At 54.4% G+C, this 25,073-nt stretch overlaps 3 protein-coding genes and 1 long non-coding RNA gene across 7 annotated transcripts in view; 3 read left to right on the top strand and 1 right to left on the bottom strand.

Annotated features, from left to right (window-relative positions):
- Positions 1-10,431, top strand: part of MRC2 (mannose receptor C type 2) — a 56,062-nt gene extending 45,631 nt beyond the window's left edge. The window contains exons 23-30 of one of the 2 annotated variants that reach the window (XM_031468844.2): positions 94-202; positions 718-956; positions 1,087-1,252; positions 1,357-1,506; positions 1,862-1,981; positions 2,188-2,367; positions 2,848-2,874; positions 2,985-10,431. In XM_031468844.2, the coding sequence (XP_031324704.2) occupies positions 94-202; positions 718-956; positions 1,087-1,252; positions 1,357-1,506; positions 1,862-1,981; positions 2,188-2,367; positions 2,848-2,874; positions 2,985-3,205 (1,212 nt within the window). In that variant the 3' untranslated portion in view covers positions 3,206-10,431. Of the gene's footprint in view, positions 1-93; positions 203-717; positions 957-1,086; positions 1,253-1,356; positions 1,507-1,861; positions 1,982-2,187; positions 2,368-2,847; positions 2,875-2,981 lie in introns of both variants that reach the window. The other variant, XM_031468843.2, reaches the window with a different exon arrangement.
- Positions 10,003-25,073, bottom strand: part of MARCHF10 (membrane associated ring-CH-type finger 10) — an 88,738-nt gene continuing 73,667 nt past the window's right edge. For 2 of the 3 annotated variants that reach the window (XM_031468845.2, XM_031468846.2), the window contains exons 9-11: positions 18,842-18,955; positions 13,551-13,593; positions 10,003-10,439 (exon numbers count right to left, since the gene is read on the bottom strand). In XM_031468845.2, coding sequence (XP_031324705.2) covers positions 10,378-10,439; positions 13,551-13,593; positions 18,842-18,955 — 219 coding nt within the window. In that variant the 3' untranslated portion in view covers positions 10,003-10,377. The remainder of the gene's footprint in view (positions 10,440-13,550; positions 13,594-18,841; positions 18,956-25,073) is intronic. The other variant, XM_031468847.2, reaches the window with a different exon arrangement.
- LOC135323177 (uncharacterized) lies at positions 10,696-13,465 on the top strand. The gene is made up of 5 exons (XM_064494926.1): positions 10,696-10,719; positions 12,121-12,278; positions 12,593-12,764; positions 12,925-13,116; positions 13,206-13,465. The coding sequence occupies exons 1-5, from the start codon at positions 10,696-10,698 to the stop codon at positions 13,293-13,295; spliced, it is 636 nt and encodes a 211-aa protein (XP_064350996.1). The 3' UTR covers positions 13,296-13,465.
- LOC105090420 (uncharacterized) overlaps positions 14,045-25,073 on the top strand; it is a 148,459-nt gene continuing 137,430 nt past the window's right edge. Inside the window, exon 1 of the long non-coding RNA XR_010384594.1 lies at positions 14,045-14,465. This is a non-coding gene — a long non-coding RNA (uncharacterized LOC105090420). The remainder of the gene's footprint in view (positions 14,466-25,073) is intronic.

Raw genomic sequence — 25,073 nt, 5'->3', positions numbered from 1 at the left:
TTCAGCTGCTTTGCTCATAGTGCAGCCTTCTGGGGGCAGTGGCACAAGGCAGGGCAGCTGCTGGGGCTCCCCTGAGCAGCTCCTTCCCCTCAGACCAGCTGTGCGGTGGTCCTGCACAGCCCCTCAGCTCACTTCACTGGCCGCTGGGACGATCGGAGCTGCACAGAGGAGACGCATGGCTTCATCTGCCAGAGGGGCACGGGTACGTCTCACCAGGGCACCTGGAAACCCCAGCCCCAGGCTAGATGCTGTGGGCCGTGCCAGCAGGGGTGAAACATGGTCCCTGACCTCAGGGACCCCCAGAGTCTAGTGTCTGCCTGGGAAGCAGATGTACAGAAAGACACGACATCAATCAGAGGGAAAGGCAGTGAGCACTGAGGGGTCTCAGGAGGAAGGTTTGCGGTTGGGAGGGCTGACCAGGGAGCACTAGACACTAGCGTGGTGTCAGGGGCCCTGAGGTTCTGTGTCTGAGGCTCCTACAGCTCCATGCATGGGTCTCTCTGCCCTGGGTTCCTGGTCAAGCTCTAGGTTGCTCATCCATTTATTTGGCAAGAATGTATTGTTTAATAGTAACAGTGGCTAACACTTACCTGTGCCAAGCACTGTGCCCAGAGGAGACTTGGTCTCTGCCTGATGCCCGGTGCTCCCCCCACCTCATGCGTGGAGAGGGGATGAGGGAGGCAGAGCCCTGCCTGAGCCCTGCCCCCTTCCCTGTAGACCCCTCCCTGAGCCCATCCCCAGCCGCGTCGCCCCCTGCCCCGGGCGCTGAGCTCTCCTACCTCAACGGCACCTTCCGGCTGCTGCAGAAGCCGCTGCGCTGGCATGACGCCCTCCTGCTGTGTGAGAGCCGCAACACCAGCCTGGCCCACGTGCCCGACCCCTACACCCAGGCCTTCCTCACGCAGGCTGCCCGAGGGCTGCGCACGCCACTCTGGATCGGGCTGGCCAGTGAGGAGGTGGGCACCTGGGCTGGGCCCACTCCCCTGATTTCCCTCCCTACTCCTCCTAACTCCAGGCCTTACCTGCCCCAACCACCCCCTCCCCGGCTCTTCCCTCCCTCCCACCCTGATGGCCCCCTGTGCCCAGGGCTCCCGGCGGTACTCCTGGGTCTCGGAGGAGCCGCTGAGCTACGTGAGCTGGCAGGATGGGGAGCCCCAGCAGTCAGGGGGCTGCGCCTATGTGGACGTGGATGGGGCCTGGCGCACCACCAGCTGTGACACCAAGCTGCAGGGGGCTGTGTGTGGAGTTAACGGTGAGCATCCACCCGCTGGGGCTGAGGGGTGGGCCAGGCTTAGGTCAACCCCCCGAGGACCCTGAGCCACTCAGTTGAAGACCCTCAATCCTGCACTCCCACAGGGCCCCCTCCTCCCCGAAGAATAAGCTACCACGGCAGCTGTCCGCAGGGGCTGGCAGACTCGGCCTGGATTCCCTTCCGGGAGCATTGCTACTCCTTCCACATGGAGCTGCTGTTGGGCCACAAGGAGGCGCTGCAGCGCTGCCAGAGAGGTGGGCTGGGCAGGCTAGAGCCCACACGTGGGCGTTTCAAGTGGTGACCCCTGTTGTGGACACTCAGAGGCCCCATGAATGCAGTCCCCATGCTACATACTACCCAAAGCATCACTCACACTAAAGTGCCCCTCATGTTCCAGTGCACGGAGACCTTCTGAGACATAAGGTGGATATAACACAACCCCCCCCACACACACCCCCTGCATACGCACATGCGCTCGCACGCTCCACACCATCCTCTACTCAGGCTGCCAGGGGTGGGGGCTGGAGAGGGAGGGCTAGGACCTCTCCGGGGGTCTCTGCTACCCCAGCGAGACCTGTCTGCCCTGACGTGGGCCTCCTTTGTGTCCAGCGGGTGGGGCTGTCCTGTCCATTCTGGATGAGATGGAGAATGTGTTTGTCTGGGAGCATCTGCAGAGCTCTGAGGGCCAGAGTCGGGGCGCTTGGCTGGGCATGAACTTTAACCCCAAAGGTGAGTGTCCTGTGCCTAGGATCGGGTGGGAAAGGCCCCGGGCTGTAGGGGAGATGCCCTCCCACCACCAGGGCTTGGTGGGGGTGAGGACTCATGGGAGGCGGGAGTTGGTTCTAGAACAGGCCTGCTCTCTCCCACCCGCTCCTGCTCCACCTTGTTCCCCCCACCCCCACCTCCACACCCCCTCAGTGCCTTCTTTCCCATAGGAGGCACCCTGGTCTGGCAGGACAACACAGCTGTGAACTACTCCAACTGGGGGCCCCCTGGCCTGGGCCCCAGCATGCTGAGCCACAACAGCTGCTACTGGATCCAGAGCAGCAGCGGGCTGTGGCGCCCGGGCGCCTGCGCCAACATCACCATGGGCGTGGTCTGCAAGCTCCCTCGCGGTGAGTGTCCGCCCCTGCCCGCCCAGCGGGTGCACCGCTCAGCCTCCCTCCACCCCACACGTCTGGGGCTGGGCTCAGCTAGGGGTGCTTCTCATCCTGCAGGCGACACGGTGCATGGGAGGGCATAAACAGCCAGGCCTGGGACCCCCAGGACCCTCCCTTGGGATAAGTCAGCCTGTATGAAGGACTGGCTCTTCCTGCAAATTTCCACACTAGACAGCAAACCCATCATTTTGTAGCGGTTGAGGGCAGGGATGGGGGTTCAATCCTAGGCCAGACTGTTTACCAGCTCTGTGACCTTGGGCAAGTCACTTAAACTCCGTGGCCTTAGTTTTCTATTATATAAAATGGAGATAATAACAGTACCTACAAGACTGAGTGAGCTAGTGAAGTGTCTGACGCTCAGAAAGTGCTCTTACACGTTTGCTTATTATTATAATACTACGACTGCTGTTAACTGCCTCTTCTCCTTCCCTGCAGCTGAGGAGAGCAGCTTCTCCCCATCAGGTGAGTAGAAGGAAGGGCTGAGACTAGCCCTCTCCCACCTTTTCCCATCATTTTGGGCGGTGCGTGGTGGTAGTGAGGCTTCTGACCGAGCGTCCTTCTTGCTGCAGCAGCCCTGCCGGAAAACCCGGCGGCCCTGGTGGTGGTGCTGATGGCGGTGCTGCTGCTCCTGGCCCTGCTGACCGCGGCCCTCATCCTCTACCGGCGGCGACAGAGCGTGGAGCGTGGGGCCTTCGAGGGCGCCCGCTACAGCCGCAGCTCCTCCGGCCCTGGCGAGGCCACTGAGAAGAACATCCTGGTGTCCGACATGGAAATGAACGAGCAGCAGGAGTAGAGCCAAGGGCGTGGTCAGGGCCGGGGCCGGAGGAGCTGGGGAGGCTGGGCCCTGGGTCAGCCGGCCCCCCACCAGCTACAGTCCAGTTGGCCTATGGAGGGGTATCCTTGGGAGCCGCAGTTGGGGCTGGGGCTGGCAGGGCCTGGGCTGGTGGGGTCCCTCCCTCCCATGGGGGCTGGGCTGAGACCTGGCTGAGTGCAGTGTGGTGTTTCCCTTTTGGGGGGCCCAGAGGTTGTCACCTGGGCCTGTGCCCCCCCATGGTAACCAGAGGTAGGATAGGAGCCTCTTTCTGCCTCTTCCTCCCTAGCCCCCCTCCCCAGCCTGTACCCTGTGCCCCAGGACCCCCTTCTCACTGCAGTCGGAGGAGCCTCCCCTGCGCCCTCAGCCGGCCTGTCGCTTTTCTCCTTCCCCGGCAGCCTCAGCTCTGAGCCCCTCACCTCACTCCCTTTACCTTTCCCCCTTCTCACCCAGTCCTTCCTTCTGAGCCAGGGCCCTGGGGTTTGGGGCACCCTCTTGCTCTTGGTGGGGGTCAGCTGAGGGGGCTAAGCATTGTCACTCCTGTGCCTGCTGGGGTAGCTGTGGGGTGTGGCAGGAGGGACCTGGGCTGTGTCTGAGAACCTGGGCACCACTGTGGTGTCAGTTGGGCTGGAGACAGGACTGGGGAGAGACACCTTGACCTCCCGGGGGTGACCCGGCTGGGCTGGGGTGTCATCTCCTGCCGGTCAGGGGAGGGCTCTGTCCCCAAAGAGTCCCCTGTGGGGACCAAAATAAGTTCCCTAACATTTCCAGCTTCTGGATCTAGTTTGGAGAGAGAGAGGGGAATTGCCAGCATCCTGGGGGCCTCAGGGGCGGAAGCCCGGGGACAGCACCACGTGCCCACCCTCTAGTGGGGCCCAAAGGAGCAGTGCCCAAGCCCCTGGAGTGGCCCCGCTGACCCACCCAGCACCTTACCAGGAGGCCAGAATCCCAGCCAGAATCACCAGTCCTGGTGCTGTGGCACAGGATAATGTGAACACAGACTCAAAGACATGGTCCTTTTTTGTAGTTCCTAATTTTTTTTAATGTGCCATTATTGTTTAAAAAAAAGAAAAGAAAAGCAAACAAATAAAACACCTTTAAGAGGCTTGAGAGAGAAGGGTTCCTGCTTTGTCCTGTTGTGAGCCGTGTCCCTCATATTTGGGAGTTCACATCTATTTTGCTTTTTATCTCAGGGCCCCGTGGAGAGACATTCTTACCCCCGTCTCTTCTTCCAGGACCTCGCCCTTCTCTGTTCTTGGGGATTTGTGTGTGGATGAGGGAGCTCAGGAGCCATTGGACAGGTGTGAACGCAGGCAACTTAGCTCACCTTCCAGTGTGTACAGTGGGAGAACTGGACCCACCTCTTACGGTTCCTTTAAGGATAGTTGAGAATTAAATGAGATCACCTGTGCAAAGCAGTCAGATCACCTGTGCAAAGCAGTCAGAACCATGCCTTCATGCTCTTGTAGGAATTGCCCCCTGAACGCCAGCTAAGACTGCTATTTCTGGGCTGCAGCTCCCAGGGGAGCATTCCAGGTGCCCAGGCCAGCCCTGCTGGGGTCCCCACACCACCATCCTTCCAAGGCAGCTGGTCAGACCTGCATTTGAGCAAGAAAGGAGTGCACATTTGTCCCTGGGGAGCTCTGGCTCTGAAACCACCCAGAGGCAGGGGAGTGGACCACAGGACCTCCCTCCCACCCACCTTCACTCATCTGCTCATTCATTCAGGATGTTTGAGCTGGAGAGAAAGAGAGCTGCCAACAAAGAGAAGGCCCTGCCAGCCAAGGATGGTCAGCTATGCCAGGGGGTGCTAGGTGCCGATGGGAGGGGACTAGTTTGGACTGGATGGTTGGGGAGGGTCTCACTGGTGAGACTGGAACATGAAAAAAGAGGTAGGGGAGGGGTGCAAACATCTAGGCCAGGTCCTGGGCAGGGGGAATAGCAAGGGGGCAGGCCCCGCTGAGGGGTCCCTGGTGCTTCAGAGGACCAGCAGGGAGGCCAGGCCAGTTGGAGTGTGGGGAGGGGCCTGCCTGAGGCCTTGAGGGCAGCGGTGGAGAGTGTGGATGTTCCGTACAGCAGGCAGTCAGTGGGAATGGCTAGTCTGACCTTTCCAGAAGGTGGTTTGGATCAGGACTGCAGCAATGGTCAGATTCTGTGTTCATGTGTGTGTGTATTTGCCTCATTTGTGATTTTCAAAAGCAAGTTTCTAATTTTCTGAATAGGTAATACCATCACGTGGTTCAAAGCCTTAACTTAAATGATATAGAAAGATAGACATTGAGAAGCCCAAAGCTTGTGGCCTGGCAGCAGGGTAAATGGGGTGCCTTTACTGAGTTGGGGAGCTCTGAGGAGGGCTTGTGAGCTCCTTTTCTGAGTCCAAGACTGAGGCCAAGCCCAAGGCCCTCCTCCGGCTCTCTCCTCTGCAGCAGCACCGGGAAACACGGAGGGGCCCGGTCACTTCAGGGAGGGAGCCTCAATCCTGTGTGTGTGTGTGTGTGTGTGTGTGTGTGTGTGTGTGTGTGTGTGTGTGTGTGTGTGTGTGTGTGTGTGTGTGTGTGTGTGTGTGTGTGTGTGTGTGTGTGTGTGTGTGTGTGTGTCCTTCATGATTAATATACTTCATCCTGGAGTGATTAGCTCTCCAAATTGGGGAGCAGTTCCCTTTGTGAGTTAAGTGCCCTGCCATGAGCCACAGCTCAAAGATCGCTGGACCAGGCTGCTTGGAGCCACCCTGGGCAGGAGCCCCCTGGGAAGCTGGCTGCTGACCGCTGCCCCTAGAGAGAAGAAAAGCTGAGTGGTGAAGGCAGGGGCGTGGGCTCCCAGGTTGGGGGTGGGGGGTGAGGGGTGGGAGGAGCAGCTGAGGGCGCAAAGACCTGTATGCCTGGTGGCTGCTGCAGGTCTAGAGGTTTAAATCACTCCAGAAATACCTGTCTGCACTCTACACTTCTGTCCTTGGTGGTTCTAGTCCTTGCCCTGAACCCCACCCCAAAGCATTTCAGACAGCTTCACAGGCACCTGGGGGCTCCCCATAGACCTTGTTCTGCTTGGAGGCTCCTGTCTGCCCTAAAGAGGGAGGAGGATGCCCCAGCATCTCTGTCAGGCTGGAGGAAGGCTCCTGGCTCAGGGCCATTTGCCTCTGACCCCCAGGCCAGTGCTGGCTCTGGTGGAGAATGTGGCAGAACCTCCTTTCTTTCTGCTCATTTCAATTCCATCAGCATTAGGCCCCTCCTCTATTTTCCATCTTTGATGCGCTGAGACCCAGCCCCGGGGCCTGGGCAGAGGGCACTGAACCCCGGCACTGAGCCCAGCCTGCACTTGCAGGGCTAAACTGGCTCACCTGGACATCATGACAGCTTGCTGAATCGGTGAATGAATGGGAGAACAGGGCTGCTCTCCAGAGAATGGTGTAGGGCCTTCTCACAACCTCTTCTTGTCAAGCCAGAGATGGCTTCCTCCCAGGTGTCCTGGCAGTGCTAGCCTGGCCCTGTGGGCAGTGCTGTGAAGCTGCAGGGGTGGGGAGCCGGCCAGCCACACCACATGGCCCTCCTGGAACGGAGCTGGCCACGCCCTGCCAGGCTGCCTCGAGCACTAGGGCTTCAGCCTGCTACAGGGACAAGGGAAAGAATTGTGTCTTGAGGGAGGACCCCAAGAAAGGCAGGCAGGAAGAGGGAGGAAAGGAGATGGAGGGAAAATGGAGGGGTCTCGAGCGGGACCGGTATGAGATGAAAGGGCCTAAATGCTCAGGCCTGTATCTCGGGGGCCAAGGCTGCCAAGAGGCCCAGGGGAGGCTGACTTCAGCCCTGACTCCCACCAGACTTGGCCCTGCTGGAGCTGCAGATTTCAATCCTTGTCCACAAAAGCAGGCAGGGAGCCAATGCCAAAGAAAGGGACGAGCAAAGCAGCAAGCAGGCATTTCCCTGAAATGGATTCATCACTGGCCGTCGATGCCCCAAACTGACTAGCTTCGGATATTCACCACCCCTCCACCACCCTCTGCATGCCTGGCCTCCACCATCCTTCAGGGTCCTTTCCTGCACCACGTGGCCCTGGTGACCCACTATGCCCCTGACTTCCAGAGCTGGCTGGGGATGTAACCCTCTCTCAGGCTGGCCAGGAGCATGGCTAACAGACCAACTTTACCCTGTAAACTTGGGGGCATCACTTAACTTTCCTGAGGTTAGGTTTTGTGATGGTTACATTTTTGTGTCAACCTGACTGGAATAAGGGATGCCCAGAGAGCTGGTAAATCATTATCTCTGGATGTGTCTGGGAGGGCGTTTCTGGAAGAGACTAGCATTAGCATCAATAAACTGAGTGAAGAAGATCACCCCTCTCAGTGTGGGTGGGTGTCATCCAACCCGTCCAGGGCCTGAATACAACAAAAAGATAGAGGAAGGGCGAATTTTCTCTCTGCTGAGACGGGACATCCATCTTCTCCAGCCTTTGAGCATTAGCACTTCTAGCTCTCGGAACTTTGGACTCCGACCCGGACACATAGGACTGTCCTCTCTGGTTCTCAAGCCCAGGTTTGAGCTGCAATCATGTCTCCCGCTTCCCTGGGTCTCCACCCTGCAGATGGCTGATCGTGGGACTTCCCAGCCTCCGTGATCGTGGGAGGCAGTCCCTCATGGTGAATCTCTTTCTGTATGTCTCTATGGATCCTAGTAGCGCTGTTTCTCTGGAGAGCCCTAATACAGGTTCCTCCCATGCGATGTGGGGTTAACAATATCTGCCTCATAGGCTTATTGTGAGGATTAGAGATACATGTAAAATGCTTATCCCCGGGCCCAGCTCATGGGAAGTGCTAAGTGGCACACGTGGGCTCCTGTTACCTGTTTGATTTTTTCTATATCTGTCCCATTGCCCCAGGAAGGCAGAGCTCCAAGAAGGTGGGCATCATGCATTTCTCCTGTGTCCTCACTGGCTGACACAGCATTGATGGTTGGTAAAAGCTGCTTAAAAAGCCAAAGGCTTAGAGAGACACTGTGTCCCGTCCAGTGTGCCTCCACCTCTAATAGATTCCAGCTGCACTCACCCAGTCATAGAGGAAGGAGGTAGCCCTTTTCGTTGTCTTTTTTTAAAAATTGAAGTATAGTTGATTACAATGTTGTGTTAATTTTTGGTCTACAGCAGAGCGATTCAGTTATATATATATATATTCCTTTTCATGATACGCCATTACAAGGTTTTGAATATAGTTCCCTATGCTATACAGTAGCACCTTGTGGTTCATCATTGTCTTTTAAAAATGAGACTCAGTCCTTTTGGCACCTCAGGCAGACCCCGGGGCTGCAGTGGTGCTGAATCGATGGTACAGGTAGTTGTCTGTTCTGCTGCGTCTCCCCCACCCCAGACCTCACAGGAGACACTCCTGGCTGCACCTGTAAATCCTTCAAATGGTTTCCAAAAACCCAACATTGGCTGATGTGAACCTGTAGCGATCTCAGGGTAGCTGCCTCAAACACTGTCACATCTTACAGTGGGTTTGGCCTGTCAGAATGTTTACCCGGCCGCCTCAAATTCCATCAAGCTCTCTATGAAACTTATTTTTAAATATGCATTGTCCCTTCTTAGACCTTTTTCAGTATTGGCTCCTGGACAAGTCTTTCATCTTCAGCCAACCTTAAAGTTCAGTTAAAAAGAAAGGCCTATTTTCTCAGAATGATCAAGGCTTGGGGCTCTGTATGTGAATGGAGGAACCTGAGGTTTTAGGAATTTTATGTATATCATGGAGATATTTTCAACTTGAGCGGCTCTTCTGGGCTCTGTTAACATTCAAAGATGTCCCTTTGTTTGTATCTTGGATCCAGGCTGCCTAGTTGAATCTACTTGTTTGCAGTGGTTGAGTGACTTTGTCTAAGTGTGGAATGGATCAGGGCAGTAGGACGAGATTTTGACGTAATTCAACTCTAGCCCTCTGAAAATCCTGTTGGCACCATCATTTATTTCGGGGACCCCCTTGGCAGCAACACCTGCAGCGGCCGCTCCTGGTCTGAGGAGGGCGAGACTTGAGGGTGGGAGGGAGAAGCACCTCTTCCTCTTCCTTTCACCTCTCTCTCTTCTTTTCTCTGTCCCTTCTTCCATTTTGCAGAAAATCTACTGAGGCATATTTTATGATTATACTATAGAGTTCACCCATTTTAAACACACAATGAGCTCCAGTAAATTTATCCAGTTGCATAAACGTTACCGGGAACCAGCTTTTAGAAGCCCTTCATCATCCCCCAAAGTCCCCTCGAGTAGTCAGTCTCCACTCCTCTCTCCAACCCCAAGTGACCACTGCTCTGTCCCTACAGTTTGGCCTTTCCTAGAAATTGCATACAAATAGAACCGTACAGCATGTAGTCTTTTGTGTCTGTCTTCTTTCACTTCCTGTAATGTCTTTGCATGTATTAGTAGTTTATTATTATTATTTATTTTATTTTTTCACTTATCTTTGTTTCCCTCTCTCTCTCCCACACACAGACACACACACACACAGAGTTGTCTTACTTTCTCTGCTCTTTTTTCACCCTGGCACAGATCTGGTCATTAGGCCCTAAGACATAATTGGGAGTGAAGTGTGGAGTCCATGCACCAAACCCTCCTAAGTGGGTGCCCACAGAGGTGGTTGGGGTGGCTGGGCAGCCAGCCTGTCCCAGCCCATGGGGGTCCAGGATGCGTCCTCCCCGGGGGGCAGGAGAAGGGCAGGTGGGGTGGGGCTATGATGGGGCTTCCCTCTCCTCTGAGTCTGAGGCCTGGACCCTTTGTCTGAGGAAACTGGAATAAGCACAAAGCCAAGCTGGGTGAATAAAGTCAGTTTACTGACTCTACTTGGGCTGGAGTGAGGCCTGCAAGGGCACCCTGGGCAGAGGGACCCCAGGCCATGGAGCCTGTGGGGGCTGCTGGGTCCTCTTGGGCTTCCGGGCTTCCAGGCAGCAGCAGGGCAGCCTGCGGGGTCCCAAGTGGCCTGGGCTGTCTGAGACCGGGCTGGTCAGTTGCTGTCTGGAGATGCTCAAGCCAGATCCCAAGAAGAGAGTGGCATAAGGTGAAAAAGATAAGTGGGAACACACTGGTTTCGGTTTTGGTAAAGAGGAGGAGGGAAGGAGGGACATGGGGATAGAGAAAGGGCAGCTGAGGGGACAAGCTTCTGCTTCACTCCGGGGGCAGCTTCCTTGCTAGACTATCCGCCTGTTGCTTTCACAAATGCCGCTTTCATTTCCGTCTCCCAACTCGGAACCTGGAAAGCAAGAAGATCTCTCAGGCCACGGAGCTGAAGCTGCCGGTGGGATCTGTCGTGGAGGCATGGCATCGCTGGCCCCCATCTGCCCTCCTCCCCCCAGCCCCCAGCCCCAGTGGCTGGCTACACACACACACACACACACTACAGAGTTTGAACAGTGTGGGGAACAGAGACCCCTGTTCAGAGATGACAGTGGCTGGGAACAAAGGGTCACAGGATGGGAGGGAGGGAGGGAGGGTGAAGAGGCAGTGAGATGGCAGTGGAGTCAGTGGAGGAGGTGGGGGGTCCAGGGGGGTGCTTTCCTTTATTCTTGGGGTAAACTCTTTTTCTCAATATATTTCTTTTCCCACTGGCTTGAGTGAGCGCTTACTGATTACTTGGAAGTGGTTTCTGCCCGGTGAGGAATGGCAGGGGAGCAGGAGCAAGTAATACCTCTCCCCACCCCCGCATCTGGACCCTCTTGACTTCTCCCTCCACCACAAGGAAGCCCCAGCCCCATGAGCTGCCCTCATTCTGTCACCCTCTCCTGTTCTAGTCGCCTTGACTTGTCCATATGCAAGGGGAGGTGCTCTGGCCCAGCCTTTAGCTTGAAGGCCCTCAGGCCTGTTCCTGTCCACACCTTTATTGGTGGCTGCAGGAGGCAGTGTTCCCCTCCCTGGCCTTGGACTTGGCTGTGGTGACAGTCATTTGTGCCAGCTGGGAAGCAGCTGTGGGGGGGCTGTGTGAGACATGTTGTTAGACCCAGGTGCACCTACCCAAGGACTCTCCCCAGTAGCCCTTACCTCTGGGCCACCTGTGGCATTTGCGTGTGGCCTTGGTTCCTAGGAGGGGATGTGGTGCCCAGTGAGAAGGTTGGCATGGTCACCACAGAGCCACAAAGAGGCTGGCATCTCTTTGTGCCACCTGATGTTCTGCCTTTTCCCCTCGCAGTTTACCTGCATTGAGCTAGGGCAGCAGGTCACAGCTGTGCCTCAGCTCTGGCAACCCATCTTAACAAAGCGCTGCCAACTGGGTGAGTCATGCCAGGCTGCCAAGGACCAAAGAAGAGTATGGCCCCGGGGGAGGGCAGGAGGCATGTGGATCTGCCTCAGGCTGCCCTGGCTCCTGTCTTGATCATTGCTCTGGCGGAAAGCCAGGCAAGGGCTGCGTCTGACCAGCGTGCCAGGACAGTCCCTCCGTGCCGGGCTTCCCATACCAGCGTCTGGGGTGTGTGCAGGGCTGGGGCAGGGCCAAGCGGACCCCACTCCACACCTAGACCTGTTTCCAGGGAAGAATTCACTGCCCCCACTTTGGGACTGGTATAGGGGAGGGGTGGATCATAGAGCTAATCCCAGCTTCCTGAAGAGGGGCGGTAAATGACATCAGGGGACCATCTGCCTCCGAGCAACACAGGAGGGCGGGGTCCCCTCAGTGGAGCCTCCTTTTAACCCCAGGGATGCTGTATTCCTGCCCTGCAGGGGCATCGTCTTTCTCTGGGGCCCAGGCTGGGAGGCAAGGGTCCCTCTTCCCCTTGCCAGGGTGGGAGAGGGGGGCGCTCCATTCCGTTCAGTGCCTCCTGGAGCAGCAGGGCGGCAGTGGCTCTCGCTGGGCACTAGGGGTCGCCCCTGCCCAGCCAGACCCACTCGGGCGCGCCCGGCCGCCGCAGGTTTCCCTGAACCGCGAAAAGCCGGGCGCCTAGGGGCGGGGGGCTGGGGAGGGGTGCAGCCGGGCGCGGAGCCGACAACCTGGCCGGAGCCTGGGGTCGCCGAGGCCTCCCGGCCGACGCGCGAGGGCCCTTTGCGGAGTAGAGGCTCTCGCCAAATGCCGCAGTGGGGACCCGCGAGGCCAGGCGTGGAGGTGGGTGTGTGCGCCCGCACACAAAGGTCTTTGCCAGACCTTACCGCTCCCTGCCCGCTCTCCCTTCCTGGCTGCTGGAGCGGGAGCGGCGGCTCGGGGTCGCCCCGGCGGCGAGTGGCCCCAAGGCCTAGGGAGGGCGCGAGGGGGGCGCTGGACCCTCACCCGGCTCGGCTGGACCCCCGCGGTCGCGCCCAGGACCCAGGCTCTGCGGGTTCCTTTTGTGAACCGAGGGAAGGGCCCTCCCTCCCTCTCTAAAAATGGTCAGCTCGGGTTCTCAGGACTGCGTGCCTTGAATAATTGATTGGGTTCTCTAGGGTCGTCATCTGGGCCCCACCCTGTGGAGTTTTGAGCTGGTTCAGCTTCTCCGGGTGGTTTGTCCGGGGTCCCCAAAAGCGTCACGGTGACTGGCTGCATCAGCATCACCAGGGGCCGATCCCATCACCTGAATCTGAGCCTCTGGGAAAGACCCAGGAAGCTGTATTTTTGGTAAGTTCCCCAGGTGATTCTGATGGCAAAGCCAGTGTGGAAATCGCTGTTCTAAACCTTTTAGGGCATGCAGTTGTGAAATTTCTCCCCAGAACAGCTTTTGGGGGTGGAACTGTCACGGACTACCCCTCTCAGTTCACTGTAATGTTTCTTCTCCCAGATGATGGAGTTCTTCCCGAGTCTGACAGCAAGCCCTCCTGCTTTAATTGAGCACGTTTTCTTCAGTTGGGTTTTCTATAGGATAATGAGCCTGTTTGAAGACAGCTGTCCTGCCTCCTTTGGCCTTTCTCAGGACACCTGTTTCCCTTGTTCAACTTCTGAATCCAGCAGACCCACTTGTTTGGGCCAAATGGTGAGAAAATCCAATAAATCCAATACTAGCTTGTGAGTGACTGTGGTCCCTTCAGTAATGGCTAAATAACTCCTTTCCACGGTTTTTAGAAGAAAACCAGAGAGGCTCCCCAAGTACTGGATGCTGGAGAATCCCAGCGAAGGGAAAGGAAAAAACCTGCAGCGTCACCCCACGCCTGAGGAGACTATCTTCCCTTTGTTGGCCTTGACCCTTGCTTTCAGGATGAACTAAAATTCTTATCTCCTCTGCATCCAGCATACTTGGGCTCGCCTTCCTGACTGCAGTGGCTAGAGCTTCCCAAGCTCTGTGGGGTTATTTTTGCCTCTGGGTGGTGGTCATTACTTCCTTCCACAGCCGTTAGGGTCAACCCAGCCACAGAAAAAAACCAAATTAGCAAACACCCTCAACATGGCAGGACTGACCCCCAAACCTACTTTCATTTTCTTCCGGTCTGGGTTGTGGGTAATTTCTTGACAACTATGAGAAAGAAGATAATGAAAAATGAATTGTTTGTTCACATCACTTGTGAATAGATGTATAATCCCCCAGTCTCAGGAATGTTCTAGGAATCCCTTACATCACCTTAAAGGGGCAGAGAAAACAGGTGGAGGTGCTGAGGGCAAGGCTGATATTCAGCACCTGTGGGGCTTAGCCTCCTAAAGAAGGCGGCAGCAACCACCCGGGTCACCTTAGCTGGTTCTGAGCTTCTAAATTCGGCACCGTGAACAGACTTGCTTCCTTTCAGCAATTGATCTGAGTAGCAGAATCCCGTCCTGATGGTCGGAATCACATTTACAGGCTGTGGGGGTGAAGGCCGCGCTAATTGGCCACTTGCCTCACCACTGGCTTTGAAACAATCGCTTGTATTCTCTGCCCGGCAGGAAGCAGCGGGCCCATCAAGGCTCTGGGCTCCCTCTTTGTTCTGGCTTTATGGCATTTTATGCCACAATAAGAAACACTGTGTACTCCGTGGGAGCCCATTGTGCCAGGCTGTGAGGATGTGGGCTCCGGTGCAGAAGGGCTGGTGCTCTTCCCCTGGGAGAAGAGGGACTTTGTGACAGGCTGCGGGACAAGACAAGGGGAGCCGGACACTGTTACTGGGGCAACTGCCTGGCCAGGGTGGAGGCAGCTGTGGCGCCTGGGTCCTTCTCACCCGAAGGCCAGGATGAAGGCAGGAGAAGGATGGAATTTCTTCTAGAGTAGCAGCCCTGGTTATCTGGTAAATTATACATCAGGACTACCAGCCGCAGCCTGGCTGCCGGACCACCTCATCCTGCCTCTGGATTCTGTGCCAGGTGACCACGTCTACTTAAACCATCTCTCATGCTCCACCAGGAAGCGCCATCTTGGTGAGTAGGAAAGCTTTCCCAACTGTGCGCCAAGCATGGGCCTTGCAAATTTTGGGAAGATTTGGTCCTTTGAGACCACGGTTTTCAGTTTTGTAGAAATTGCGTCAAGGGGGAGGGCCTAGAGAAAGTCCATCTAGCCTCATATGTGAATGGGCCTGTAGGATTTCAGAGCTACTTCAAGCCTTTGCCTGCCTCCCAGGGCGGCCTCTGTGGTCCCCTCCCTGCCCCCATTTCCCTCCGGGTGACGTGTGAATACAGCATACCTGGGGCAGGAGGCAGAGGTGGCTGCTCACCCCCCCCCCCCGGGGCCCTTCTGCACTCTGCCTTTTAGCACACTGACAGTCTTTCTATTTTATCTAGTTTAGCAAGTTAGACACTTTAAGGGTATAGGGAGCTGCAGGGGGAGGAATTCAGGGTACAGGGACATTTCCCTGTGGAGAATGAGAGTGTGGCACACACAAAACCCAGGCTGGCAGGAAGCCCAGGACAGGGGACTCTGGGGGTGTAGGCCCTGAATTCTAGAGAGCCCCACATGGGCGCTGAAAGGGAGAGAGGGGAGGGAAGGCAAGTCCATTTAGCTTCACCACGCAGGACAGCCCATGTCCCCGTCAGATTAAAGGGTAAGCCAGGTGGGGTCAAGGGAGGCTGGGGGCCCTGTGTTCCTCTGGACATGCTCCCAACATGAGCACCAGAAATGAGAAAAGGCCAGTTTCCTGCTGGGCCTTTGCAGAGAATAATAGTCCATGCTCCCTTCGACCTGCACCTCACTCTGTGCCCACTTAAATCTGTCCCCCATCTCCAGGGCTCCCCACCTGGCCTCCCTTACCCTGTCCCAGTGCAACAGCTGCCCAGTAGTTTCTTCCCCCTCCAGCCCACCCTCCGCGTGGCTGCTCCAGTTCTCTCTCCAGACCTGTGGGAAACGCAGGTCTCCCGGCCTGCCGGTCCCAGGCTAGAAACCCTCCAGTGGCCTCCCAGAGCTGCACACAAACCCTTCGCGTCCTGCTCACTTCCTGCTGGGTCCAGCCACACTCAACTCCTTGACTTTGCCAGACATGCAAGTCTTTTCGTTTCTGAGCTTTTGGGTTTCCTTCTGCATGGAATGCCCTTTCCCTCCCTTGTCCCTCTGCTAAGCACTCCAAGATTCAGTTCAAGCATCACCTCAGCTGATCAGCTGACGAGAGCAGTAATGGAAGCAGCTTTGCCACCAGGCTCCCCAAGTGCTGGCAAAACTGATGGCAAAGAGTCCACCCTAACTGGAGTAAAAGCAAGGCCTCTGAAATGCTGGCCTGTGTCCCCGAAGACCCTGCCTGGAGAGTCTGTCCTGGAGAAGGAGTGGAAGGAGGAGGGGAGGAGGGTGGCCCCGCAGGTCCTCTAACTCTGCTCTGGGTCCCTCCACATCTGGCAGCATCTCCTGTCGTAATACAAGGCACATTTGTGATACTCTTGGTTACGTGTCTATCTCTGTAGACTCTGAGTCCCTTTTAAGTGAGGAGGGTCTTGATCATCTTTGTATTCCCAGAATCTAGTTTAGAACCTGGCACATAGTAGGCACACAGAAAATCTTTGAAAACATAAATATATCTTGAACCCGGGAGTGCTCCTTTACCTAGAACACCCTTTTCTCTCCACCAATTTGTGCTATCATTTTCTTCAAAACGTAACTCAAGACTTGCCTCCTGAAAGAAGCAGGTATTGGTTCATTAGCTGACTGAGCATCAAGGTTACTGAGCACCTACTGTGTGCTGGGCATTTTCTAGGCACTGGAGGACTGTGGTATACAAACGAGGTAAGGGTTCCGTGTCCAAGTTGCCAATGAACACACCCTTCCCTCCGACTGCCTGTGTGAAACCCTTAGCAGACCACGTCCTTATCTGGCATATTTGGCAGTAATTTAGCAAGTTTGTAATCAGTAAGTGTTCCTGGCATCCAGCGTGCCTGGGACATGGCCAGCAGTCAAATATGAATCGCTGTGTGCCTAGCATCATGAGAGACAGGTGTGGAAGGCCTGGCTTTGCCTTCAGAAAGCTCACAACCTCACAAATTATGTGTTTTTGAGCTCCCTGGAAGCCCCGGGAAGCCCCAGTCAGGGAGTATCTTGTGTTGTCAATTTCACAGCCTCTGGAAATTCACTAGCTCCACTGGTTCTCTTGACCAAGGGCTACTTTCTGATTATTTCCTGGTTTTATGAGTATGTGAGTCTCATCTTCTAACTCCATCATAAGCTCCTCAAAGAAAGGGACGTCATGGCATCATGTCTGGTAGCCACTTTCCCAGTTCCCTGTCTCAGGACCTGAAACAGGTCAGGGCATGAATGGGTGAGTGAATGAATGACCACTACCACTGACAGGCACTCATCACTGGGTGTCTTAGTGAGATGCAGCCAGAAGCCCGGCAGGAATGGGTTTCCAGTTCTGGTAGGTAAAGGAGAGGGAGGGAGGGACTCTTGCCCATCCTAGTGCCTTTCTTTTGCTAGATGTTACCCTTAGAGTCCAAGTGGTTTCTATAGGAAAGTACTAAGACTCAAATCCAGAAGAGCGTGAATTTGACAAGAGCCGCGTGATTTCCCATTCCATTCGGGCACCTCTGAATTGGCTGTCTGTCCTGGTTACTGCTTGGTGGTTTAAACGGGTGAGGTCTCTTTCAGGGAATCTCAAATTACAGGTGAGCTTGTTATGAGAGAAGAGAGTTGCCCTGTTCTTTCTGCTTCCTCCCCTCCTGGTTCCCAGCTTGCTCTTTGGGTCACTTACTCCTTCTCTAGGATAGTTTGACCAGAAAGTTCTTCAGAGTCAATGCTTTAAGGCCTAGTTGTCACCCATTGGGCTGTACTGCTAGTTGCCTTCTCGTGTGTGCTCTGCCGTCCCCGAGGCTGATGTCGCTTGCATTTGCTTGCTGACGTTGTGGCCATCTGTAACCTATATCAAACCCTGGGTGCTTTGAAGTTCAGTGTGCAATAAAAAGTTCATTAAAAAGATGTGGAATCATGAAAATGAGGTTACAGAAATGTTACCAAAGGATCGTTTCCTGCTTCCTGTACTTCTTTAGAAAAAAAAAAAGTATTTCTCTGAGGAATTTATGTCACCATTAAAACTACGGAAGAGTTAAAGGAAGGACAGGCCTGGGTCAAAAAGAGGGTGAGATTCCTGAGGAGATGTCTTGGAAAAGACCCAGCCTGTTGTCTTAATTGAGAGCTTAGGGTCTTAAGGGGAGAATTTAAGCCAGAAAAATGGTGGGACAGATCTAGAATTCTTAATGACCAATGGTTTGAACCCAGCGTTTCTAGCAGGGATGGCTCCAGTGGATGGCCACTGCCTCCAGTGGTACAAGGACTGGGGCCGTGTAAGGAGCACTTGGAGTCACCGGGTTCCAACATCAGGCAGTGACGGGTGTGGCAGAGGCCTCTTGTCCACTTGAGGTAGAAGTGGAGAGACACAGAGACACAGAGAGAGGAAAGTGAAGAGAAAGAGAGGTACACAGGATGGGGTGGCCGACTGTCACTAAAACTGCCTTGTGGTACCATCAGTGGCTTGTCCACTGCCAGACTGGCTTGCCTTCCAGGGTTGACCTTTGTATGGGAGCAGAGGTCGAGTTCCAGGCCTCCAGGGGTACTGGGGACCCAGAACACTAAAAGACAGCAGCCCCTGGCATGGCCTTGAGGTAAGAGAGGCGGCCCTGTCTTGCTAGCGCTCTTTCCTGACCAGGCCACGGGAGGCATTTAACCCAGAGGGATGCCCTTTGGGGCTCAGGGTTCTGACTTGGCAATGACCAAGTGTCTTTGCACCTTTCAGAGGTCGGCCTGTCCGTCTCCCACAGTTTGGTTGAGCAGCAGATCCAGGCTCCCCCTCCACACCGTGTAGCCTCCTAGAGGGCCCCAGGTCTCTTATTAAAGGAAGGGCAGCCACTTCTCTAATGACAAACGGGACACCATCAGCACTTTGTTCCTTGGCACACACACCCACATGCTGAAATAATGTACCCTGGGGTCCAAAGCAAAATAAACGGTTCTTTTGCTGGGGAGGGTCCCTGTATTTCATGGACCCTCCTTGCTTGGGCAGTGGACATCCACACATAATTCACACTCGGCCCCCGCAGCCTTGCTGGCCTCTATTCTGGGGGGCAAATATCTCTGGAGACTCCCTTGCTGATATGACCATTAATGATCATTTAATTACTATTCATGTTTAATATTCAACAATTATGTGACTGTCACTTATTTTTCAGCCAGAGGGCCACTGTACCTACACTTAGCAGCCACTAAGTCTTAGTCCTAGTGAGGACAGTACCACATTCTACCAGGTGACCTCGAGGACCTCCACACGCAGATGCACAGCGAGGTTCGTGTGCCTGCTGCACGACAGTCCAGGCAGAGCCGGACTCACCCTCTCTCTTGCAGCCCGGTTGTCGTTGAGTCTCACGAGTTCTGCAAACCTCCGTTGGTAGAGGCGAAGCAGCAGCACCAGGTACAAGCCTGTGTTCATCAGCTCGTGTTGTGCCTACGTGTGGGAAAGAACGCTCTTAAGTTCATTTATAAAGTATTTGTGGTCTAAATCATGGGGTGGACGGTAACAAGGCCAAGAGGGGACAAGAAATAGGACAAGAGCCCTAGCCCCAAGGCAAGGCCTGCCCTGGGGGACCAGGGAAGATGGTAGAAGGCGGTCCAGGGTAGAGACCGGGCAGCCCTGCTGGAACTCTTTCCTGCCTAGTGGAGGAGCCTGAGAGAGGCCCATGCTCCAGGCCCAGCCCCAGTGCGGACATGTACCTAGTAGCAACCTGCCACAGCCTTGAGCTGGGCGTTGGGGACACAGGGCGGAAGGTCTCAGCACCTTGCTGGGACCTCATCCTGTGATGCGGGAGAGAAAGCCTCATCACAACGGCTCCAATATGAGCTGGAGTCGTTGGGAGCCATGACGGAGGCGTGGAGGGAAGTGAAGAGAGACTGGCTGTGTTTGACGTGGGGTAAGGTGGCTTTGGTGGTCCTAAAAGGATGGGAGGGACTTTGGTGGGTGGCTGTGAGGGGTGTCCAGGGCCTTTCAGACAGAGGCACTGAATGCGGGCAACCATACAGGCAGAGCGTATGTCGGGCAAAACCCTCTACCCACTGGTGTGGCTGGAGTATATAGGGGGAGGGTGTTTGTTTTGAATTAAAAAAAAATCTTGGCATGGGCTGGGCAGACGGTAACGTGGGACCATATTAGGAAGAACTGTGGAGTTTGGATGTCACGCTGTGTGTACGTGTGTGTGTGTGTGTGAGTGAAGCTGCTGGCCTCAGAGCAGAGGAGTCAACACGGTGAGAGGTGTGTCTCAGGAAGGCAAACTTGTCTGTAGGAGAACTGGGGACACAGGTGCCGTGGGGTGGGGTGGGGTGTGGGTACTTGATTTTCCTAGATCCCTCCAGAGAAAGGACCTCAGGCCCGGCTCTGTTACCTTTCTCCCTTCACAGGTGGGCTGAATGATGGTCTCACCTAAGGGCTCCCTGACTCCCCACCCACCCTGGACAGTCCATTATCATTTAAGCCCCAGAGAGCACGCACCCTGCAGGGTCTCATGGCAGTGAACCTCAGGGCCTTTGCTAGTGCTCTTCCTCGTGGGGTCTGTTCACCTGTTTTCTTTTTTTACACCAGGGTCAGATTTACCAAAGTGGTTTCTTTTGGGGGGGGCGGTAATTAGGTTACTTACTTATTTATTTATTTAAATGGCCGTACTGGGGATTGAACCCAGGACCTCGTGCATGCTAAGCATGCGCTCTACCACTGAGCTATACCCTCCCTCTCTGTGCCTGTTTTGAATGCTCCTCTGCCACCTTCCACCTTCCTAAGCCACGTCCACAACTTCCTTTACAGCCATCACCAGGTTACCTCCTTGTGGAAGCTGTCCTAATGAACCTCATCTGTTCCAATCATTCCTTTCCTCCCTGATGCCGAAGAGTTTGTCTTTATTGTTTGCTGCATGCATCTTGCATTTGTTAATGTTTTTGCCTTTTCTTGGTGGTAGCTTGTGTGATATTTTTCTCCCTGGTCTGAGAGCACAGGGTGGCTCCTGGGTCCTCAGCCCCTGGGGTGTCTGTGGTACAGGGCCTCCCCTGTGGACTTGCATCGACCTTCAATAAATTCTCTGCGTTAGCCATGACACCTCCCTGCCTGCCGCTTTATTCCCCTATTCGTCCTTCTGTCAGATCTTCCAGGGTAGGGGATGGGGGTGGGCTGGGAGGGGCTCAGGAAGCCCCCCAGGGACAACAATCCCGGCAGAGGGCGTGGCCCTTTACATCACCCTTGGGAAAGGCCGGAACATTGTCCCAGAATAATGGAAGCTCAGACTTGACACAGTGACCACCGCAGCGCCTCTTCCTTCCTTCCTCAGCGCCCGAGGCCCTTCAAGGGCCGGGCTCCCTGTTCCTGTCCGGCCCAGGGCAGCTCAGGAAGCTGGAGCAGAGCACACCTCTTCCAGGACCAAACAGCTGCCAGAAATGATGCCCACGCTCAGCAGAGATCAATGTGTTCTTCTGAATTGGGAACAGCTCCGGACTGAGGTGACCACTGGCCCCAAGGTCACTGCTCGAGGCTCCTCCGCTGTCCTATAGACCCATCTTTAAGGGCTCTAGTCAGCTGTCTTTAGTGGTTAGCCTCCTATTTTTAGCCTTGCTCTTCTGACCTTGGCCTAGAATAGGCAGAGAGGAAGTTGCTTGTTTTTACTTTTTTCTGTCTTAATGGCCTCCTCCCACCTTCCCTAAGGGTCTGCCTCTGTCTCACAAGGCACCACCTCTGGGAAGCCTTCCCAGCCTATGCGCCGCGCCATTTAGCTCCTTCATACAAACCAAGCCTTGTCCCTTGTTCACTTTCCTTGGCGTGGCGGCCTCCCGCGAGCTCTCTCCCCAGCACTCCCTTCGCCAGTAAGCCTTTCTGCTGGAAGATCCTCCGATGCATAATGGCAAATCAATCAGCTAGAAAATGGCTTGGAACTATCAGGTTTGTCAAAGCTTTCAGGGAAATCATTTACTTTTTATGACTCAATAAGACCCAGAGGCATGCAGATGGGAAAATATCCACTAATGTTTTCTGCAGATAATTTGAAAAGTCACTTCGAGGAGATTGTGTCTCTTCTATGGTCTGTGGGAGGGAACCTGTTACTCAATGCCATAAATCTTACTGGCCGGGCTCCTTTATGTGTGCCCTTTGGAGAGCCTGGGATGCTAGATGGAAGGGCTGGGCCAACCAATCAGTGCAGGCATTTCATAGTCAACTCGGAGTCACTCTTTATACTCTGAGCCACAACGGGGAGGGATCTGTTATTAGAAAGAGTTCCATCCACGGTGTTTGTTCGGCAAGGCAAAATGAGCTAGTTTTTTGAGTGTTACTTGTTGGAGCTGCTCCTGACCGGCCCCTCCTACGACCCAACTGCATCACACTTTGCTGCCCACTCGCAGTGCAGGGGCTGGAGGTGGAGGTGGGGTGGGGAGATCTGTAGGGGAGGGAGAGGCATGTGAAGCAGTGGACAGGAGCTCTGCAGCGCTCAGCCCACTTGCCAGATGTTTTTCTTTTCTCCTTACCCCTCCTTCATTTTGTTAAAATTCATTTCGGCCAAGAGATTTGCTACGGATGGAAATTCTCAACATAATTCGCTCGAAGAAACGGACAGCCTGGATGAACATTCTGTCAAGTCTTCAAATCCGTTCATGGGATGCTCCCAGGTGTGAGGGTGATTAGGGGACTGTGTGTCTAAGGACATCAGTCTGTGGCTGAGATGGAGTGAAGTCAGGCCTGTGCTTCAGAGAAATGACAGCCAGAGGCCAGCTGAGACCCTCCTGTGCCGCAGGGCCAAGGTGGCAGGAGCACGTTTCCATCACGTTGGTGGGCCTTGACCCTCCAAATGGGCAGCCTAGGACCATCACGTCCTATGACGTTGGGCAGAGACTTTTAACTGCACAGGGACAATTTATAAAAGGGGAGAAGTATCCTCTGTTCTGCTTATTTCGTCAAGGCATTATGGCAAAATGAACTAATACGGGTGGACATGGTATTCTGCAAAACAAAGAAACATCCTACAAGAGGCAAGAACTAAAGCTGGGGTTTGGGGTAAGGACCGTATGTGCCTTGCCCAGGCCAGGTATATGGTGTGTGGATGAAAGAATGAGAAAAACAATGTATAATTCTGGACCAGACGGTGGCTCCTCTAGACTTGACTTTTGATTCTAACGGCCTCAAGTTTGACATGTATCTGAATTACTGAAAGGGCCTTTTAAAATGTAGTTGCTGGGCACCTCTTCCCCCACATTCTGATTCAGTGGGTCTGGGTGGGGCCCAAGAATGTGTATTCCTAGCAGATTCCCAGGTGATGCTGTTGCCACTGGTCTGGGGACCACCCAGCCTTGAGAACCCCTGCTCTAAAGTATCAACAGCTGACAGCCAGGAAGCTGAATCTGGCCCGCAGATGTGCTCCGGTTGGAAGGAAGGAAGGAAAGAAGGACGGACGTGAACTTCGGCAGCTGCAGAGAGTACTCTCCATTTTGCCACTGTTGCCACCACTCCCAACGGAAGACTCAGATCACTTGTTACCTGCCTGGCCTCTGCAGCGTTTGAGTGTACAAATCTGTGACCTAAGCTTCTCTTAAACCGGTTTTCTCTTGGTCCATTTTGGAGCCTGGAGTGTTACCTGGAGCTCTACACCTTGCCATCCAGGAGTTCTTCCTTCCACTCTGAGACTGAGGGCCCCACCCACAAGTACGTGTGAGTCCTCTTCCTAGGTTAAAGAGCTGCACACAGGCGATGCGGAGGTGCGGCTCTACTATTGGCCGTGGGTGTGGAACGCCTGCTGGGCTGAATTTTCAGGCACCTTTGAATAAGGGTAGGGGTGGACCTCTGCCAGCCCTGACAGGCCTGTGACTGGACCACCAGGTGCCGGCAGCTCTGAGGTGCTTAGTCCAGGTCCTGGGGCCCCACATCTGCTTTAGCCTCAGGGTGTCTCTCTTCAGACAGCCTATAGGGGCTCCTGATCTAGCCACTCGAAGCCTAGCAACAAGCCTTGACCCTACGGGGCCCTGTGGGAACACCCAGTGTCTGAGAGACATAGGGATAATGGGATTTCACTGCCCTGGTAGAAGCCAAGGGCAGGGTTCATGCTGCCCCTACTCAGATGCATTGAAGCAAATCAGGAAAACAGGTTGGTCCAAGCCCCTCCACAGCCTTAAAGGTCACTGACAGTGCTGACTGGGCACCCAAAGGGCACGTCCACAGTCTATGGTCAGATGCCCAGTGGGGTGTCTTGTCTCCCATGTGGCTAGAGAGCTCATTCCTCTTTTTCCTTCCTGGTCTTAAATGCCTCTTCTGTGGGGAGGGCTTCTCTGCAGCTGTTCCCACAGCTGCTTGTGTATCAGTCACTCTGGCCCTCCCACCCCAGGGACACTGCTGGCTTCCCCACTTGAAGGCAGTGACTGTGTTGGCCTTGGGTACCACCACACTATCACCCGGCACAGTATTTGACATACAGTAGGCATCCAACAAGTGTTTTAAAAGTTAATGTGTGAAACTTACATTATGTGTATTTTGCCACATTAAAAAAAAATTGATCCCCTGGTACTATCCCAGATCAATTAAATCAAAATCTCTGGGGCTGGGCCTGGGCGTCTGTATTTTAATATAAAAAAATACATGCTGCTAAATGTTAATTTTGATTATGGGAGATTTTTGTGTGTTGGTGATTTTTATAATTAAGGAAAAGCAAAAAAAAAAAATCTAAATGGGAAAAATGCACAAGAAAAGAAGTTAGTGAGTTAGCTAGCTAGCTAGCTAGCTGAGACCAAGCGTGAGCCAGAATGAGCTGAAGCCAGTTCTAGGTGTCTTTTGGTTTTGACCTTTCCTTTGTACTTGTCTGTATCTGGCATCAGCTACTCCACTTCTCAAGAAGGGAACCCCTTTGCCAAGGAGTGAAGAGTGCTGAGGGCTGCCTAAGAGGGCCCCGAGGAGCCAAGGTTTGGGAGTCAGGGAAAGGGCCTGGACCTCAGAAGCACAGGCGTGCACATCAGCTCCCTGGCCAGGCCTGAGGTCGTGTTCCAGCCCTTGTGCTAAACAACAGGTACTCTAGTCTTCGTCCATGGAGAGTTTCTGAACTTGTCTATGTCACACTTCCCTGGTTTCTCAAGTTTAACTCAGGCTGTAGGCAAACAGACACTATTAAACTCCCCCCGGCCATCAGAATGGTCAGAACGGTTGTAAAAGTGTGAGGTCTCGACTGCTTTCCATCAGCGGATAAATATTGCATGTTGGTTCCCGGGACCTTTGCTCTCCCACCGGGGTGGGTCTGTCAACCTAGTGTCTCCCTGAGACGATAATGAAGGGCATTTTTAAAAGGCTTTGATGGCCTGTCAAATTCTCACTGAAACTAATTTAAACTCTTTTCTGCTTCCATGCAGCATAATTACCGTGCTGGATATTTTCCATGTTCCCCTCCAGATCCACTTTCCACCTTGCTCTGTGGCCCATCTCAATGGATGACTTTAACTAGGCCCCCTTGGCCCCTGGCTTCCTGTTGGGTTCAGCCAATGGGAGGCCCTGCAGGAGGCCAGAGGGCGGGAGGAGACAGAGTCTGGGGTAGTTGTTCCTCCTGTTCCTTCTCTGCTGG

The sequence above is a fragment of the Camelus dromedarius genome, chromosome 16, assembly GCF_036321535.1.
Source record: "Camelus dromedarius isolate mCamDro1 chromosome 16, mCamDro1.pat, whole genome shotgun sequence".
Classification (NCBI taxonomy): domain Eukaryota; kingdom Metazoa; phylum Chordata; class Mammalia; order Artiodactyla; family Camelidae; genus Camelus; species Camelus dromedarius.
Note: the sequence above shows the minus strand (reverse complement) of the source record. Positions and strands in the feature narration are given on the sequence as shown.

Excerpts from the sequence above, each read along its gene's own strand:
- LOC135323177 (XM_064494926.1), top strand. The coding sequence starts at position 10,696 with ATGGCAGTGGAGTCAGTGGAGGAG. Across the intron at positions 12,279-12,592 it reads CCGCGAGGCCAGGCGTGGAG|GGTCGTCATCTGGGCCCCAC; the intron begins GTGGGTGTGTGC and ends TGGGTTCTCTAG. Across the intron at positions 13,117-13,205 it reads CCACTTGTTTGGGCCAAATG|AAGAAAACCAGAGAGGCTCC; the intron begins GTGAGAAAATCC and ends CACGGTTTTTAG.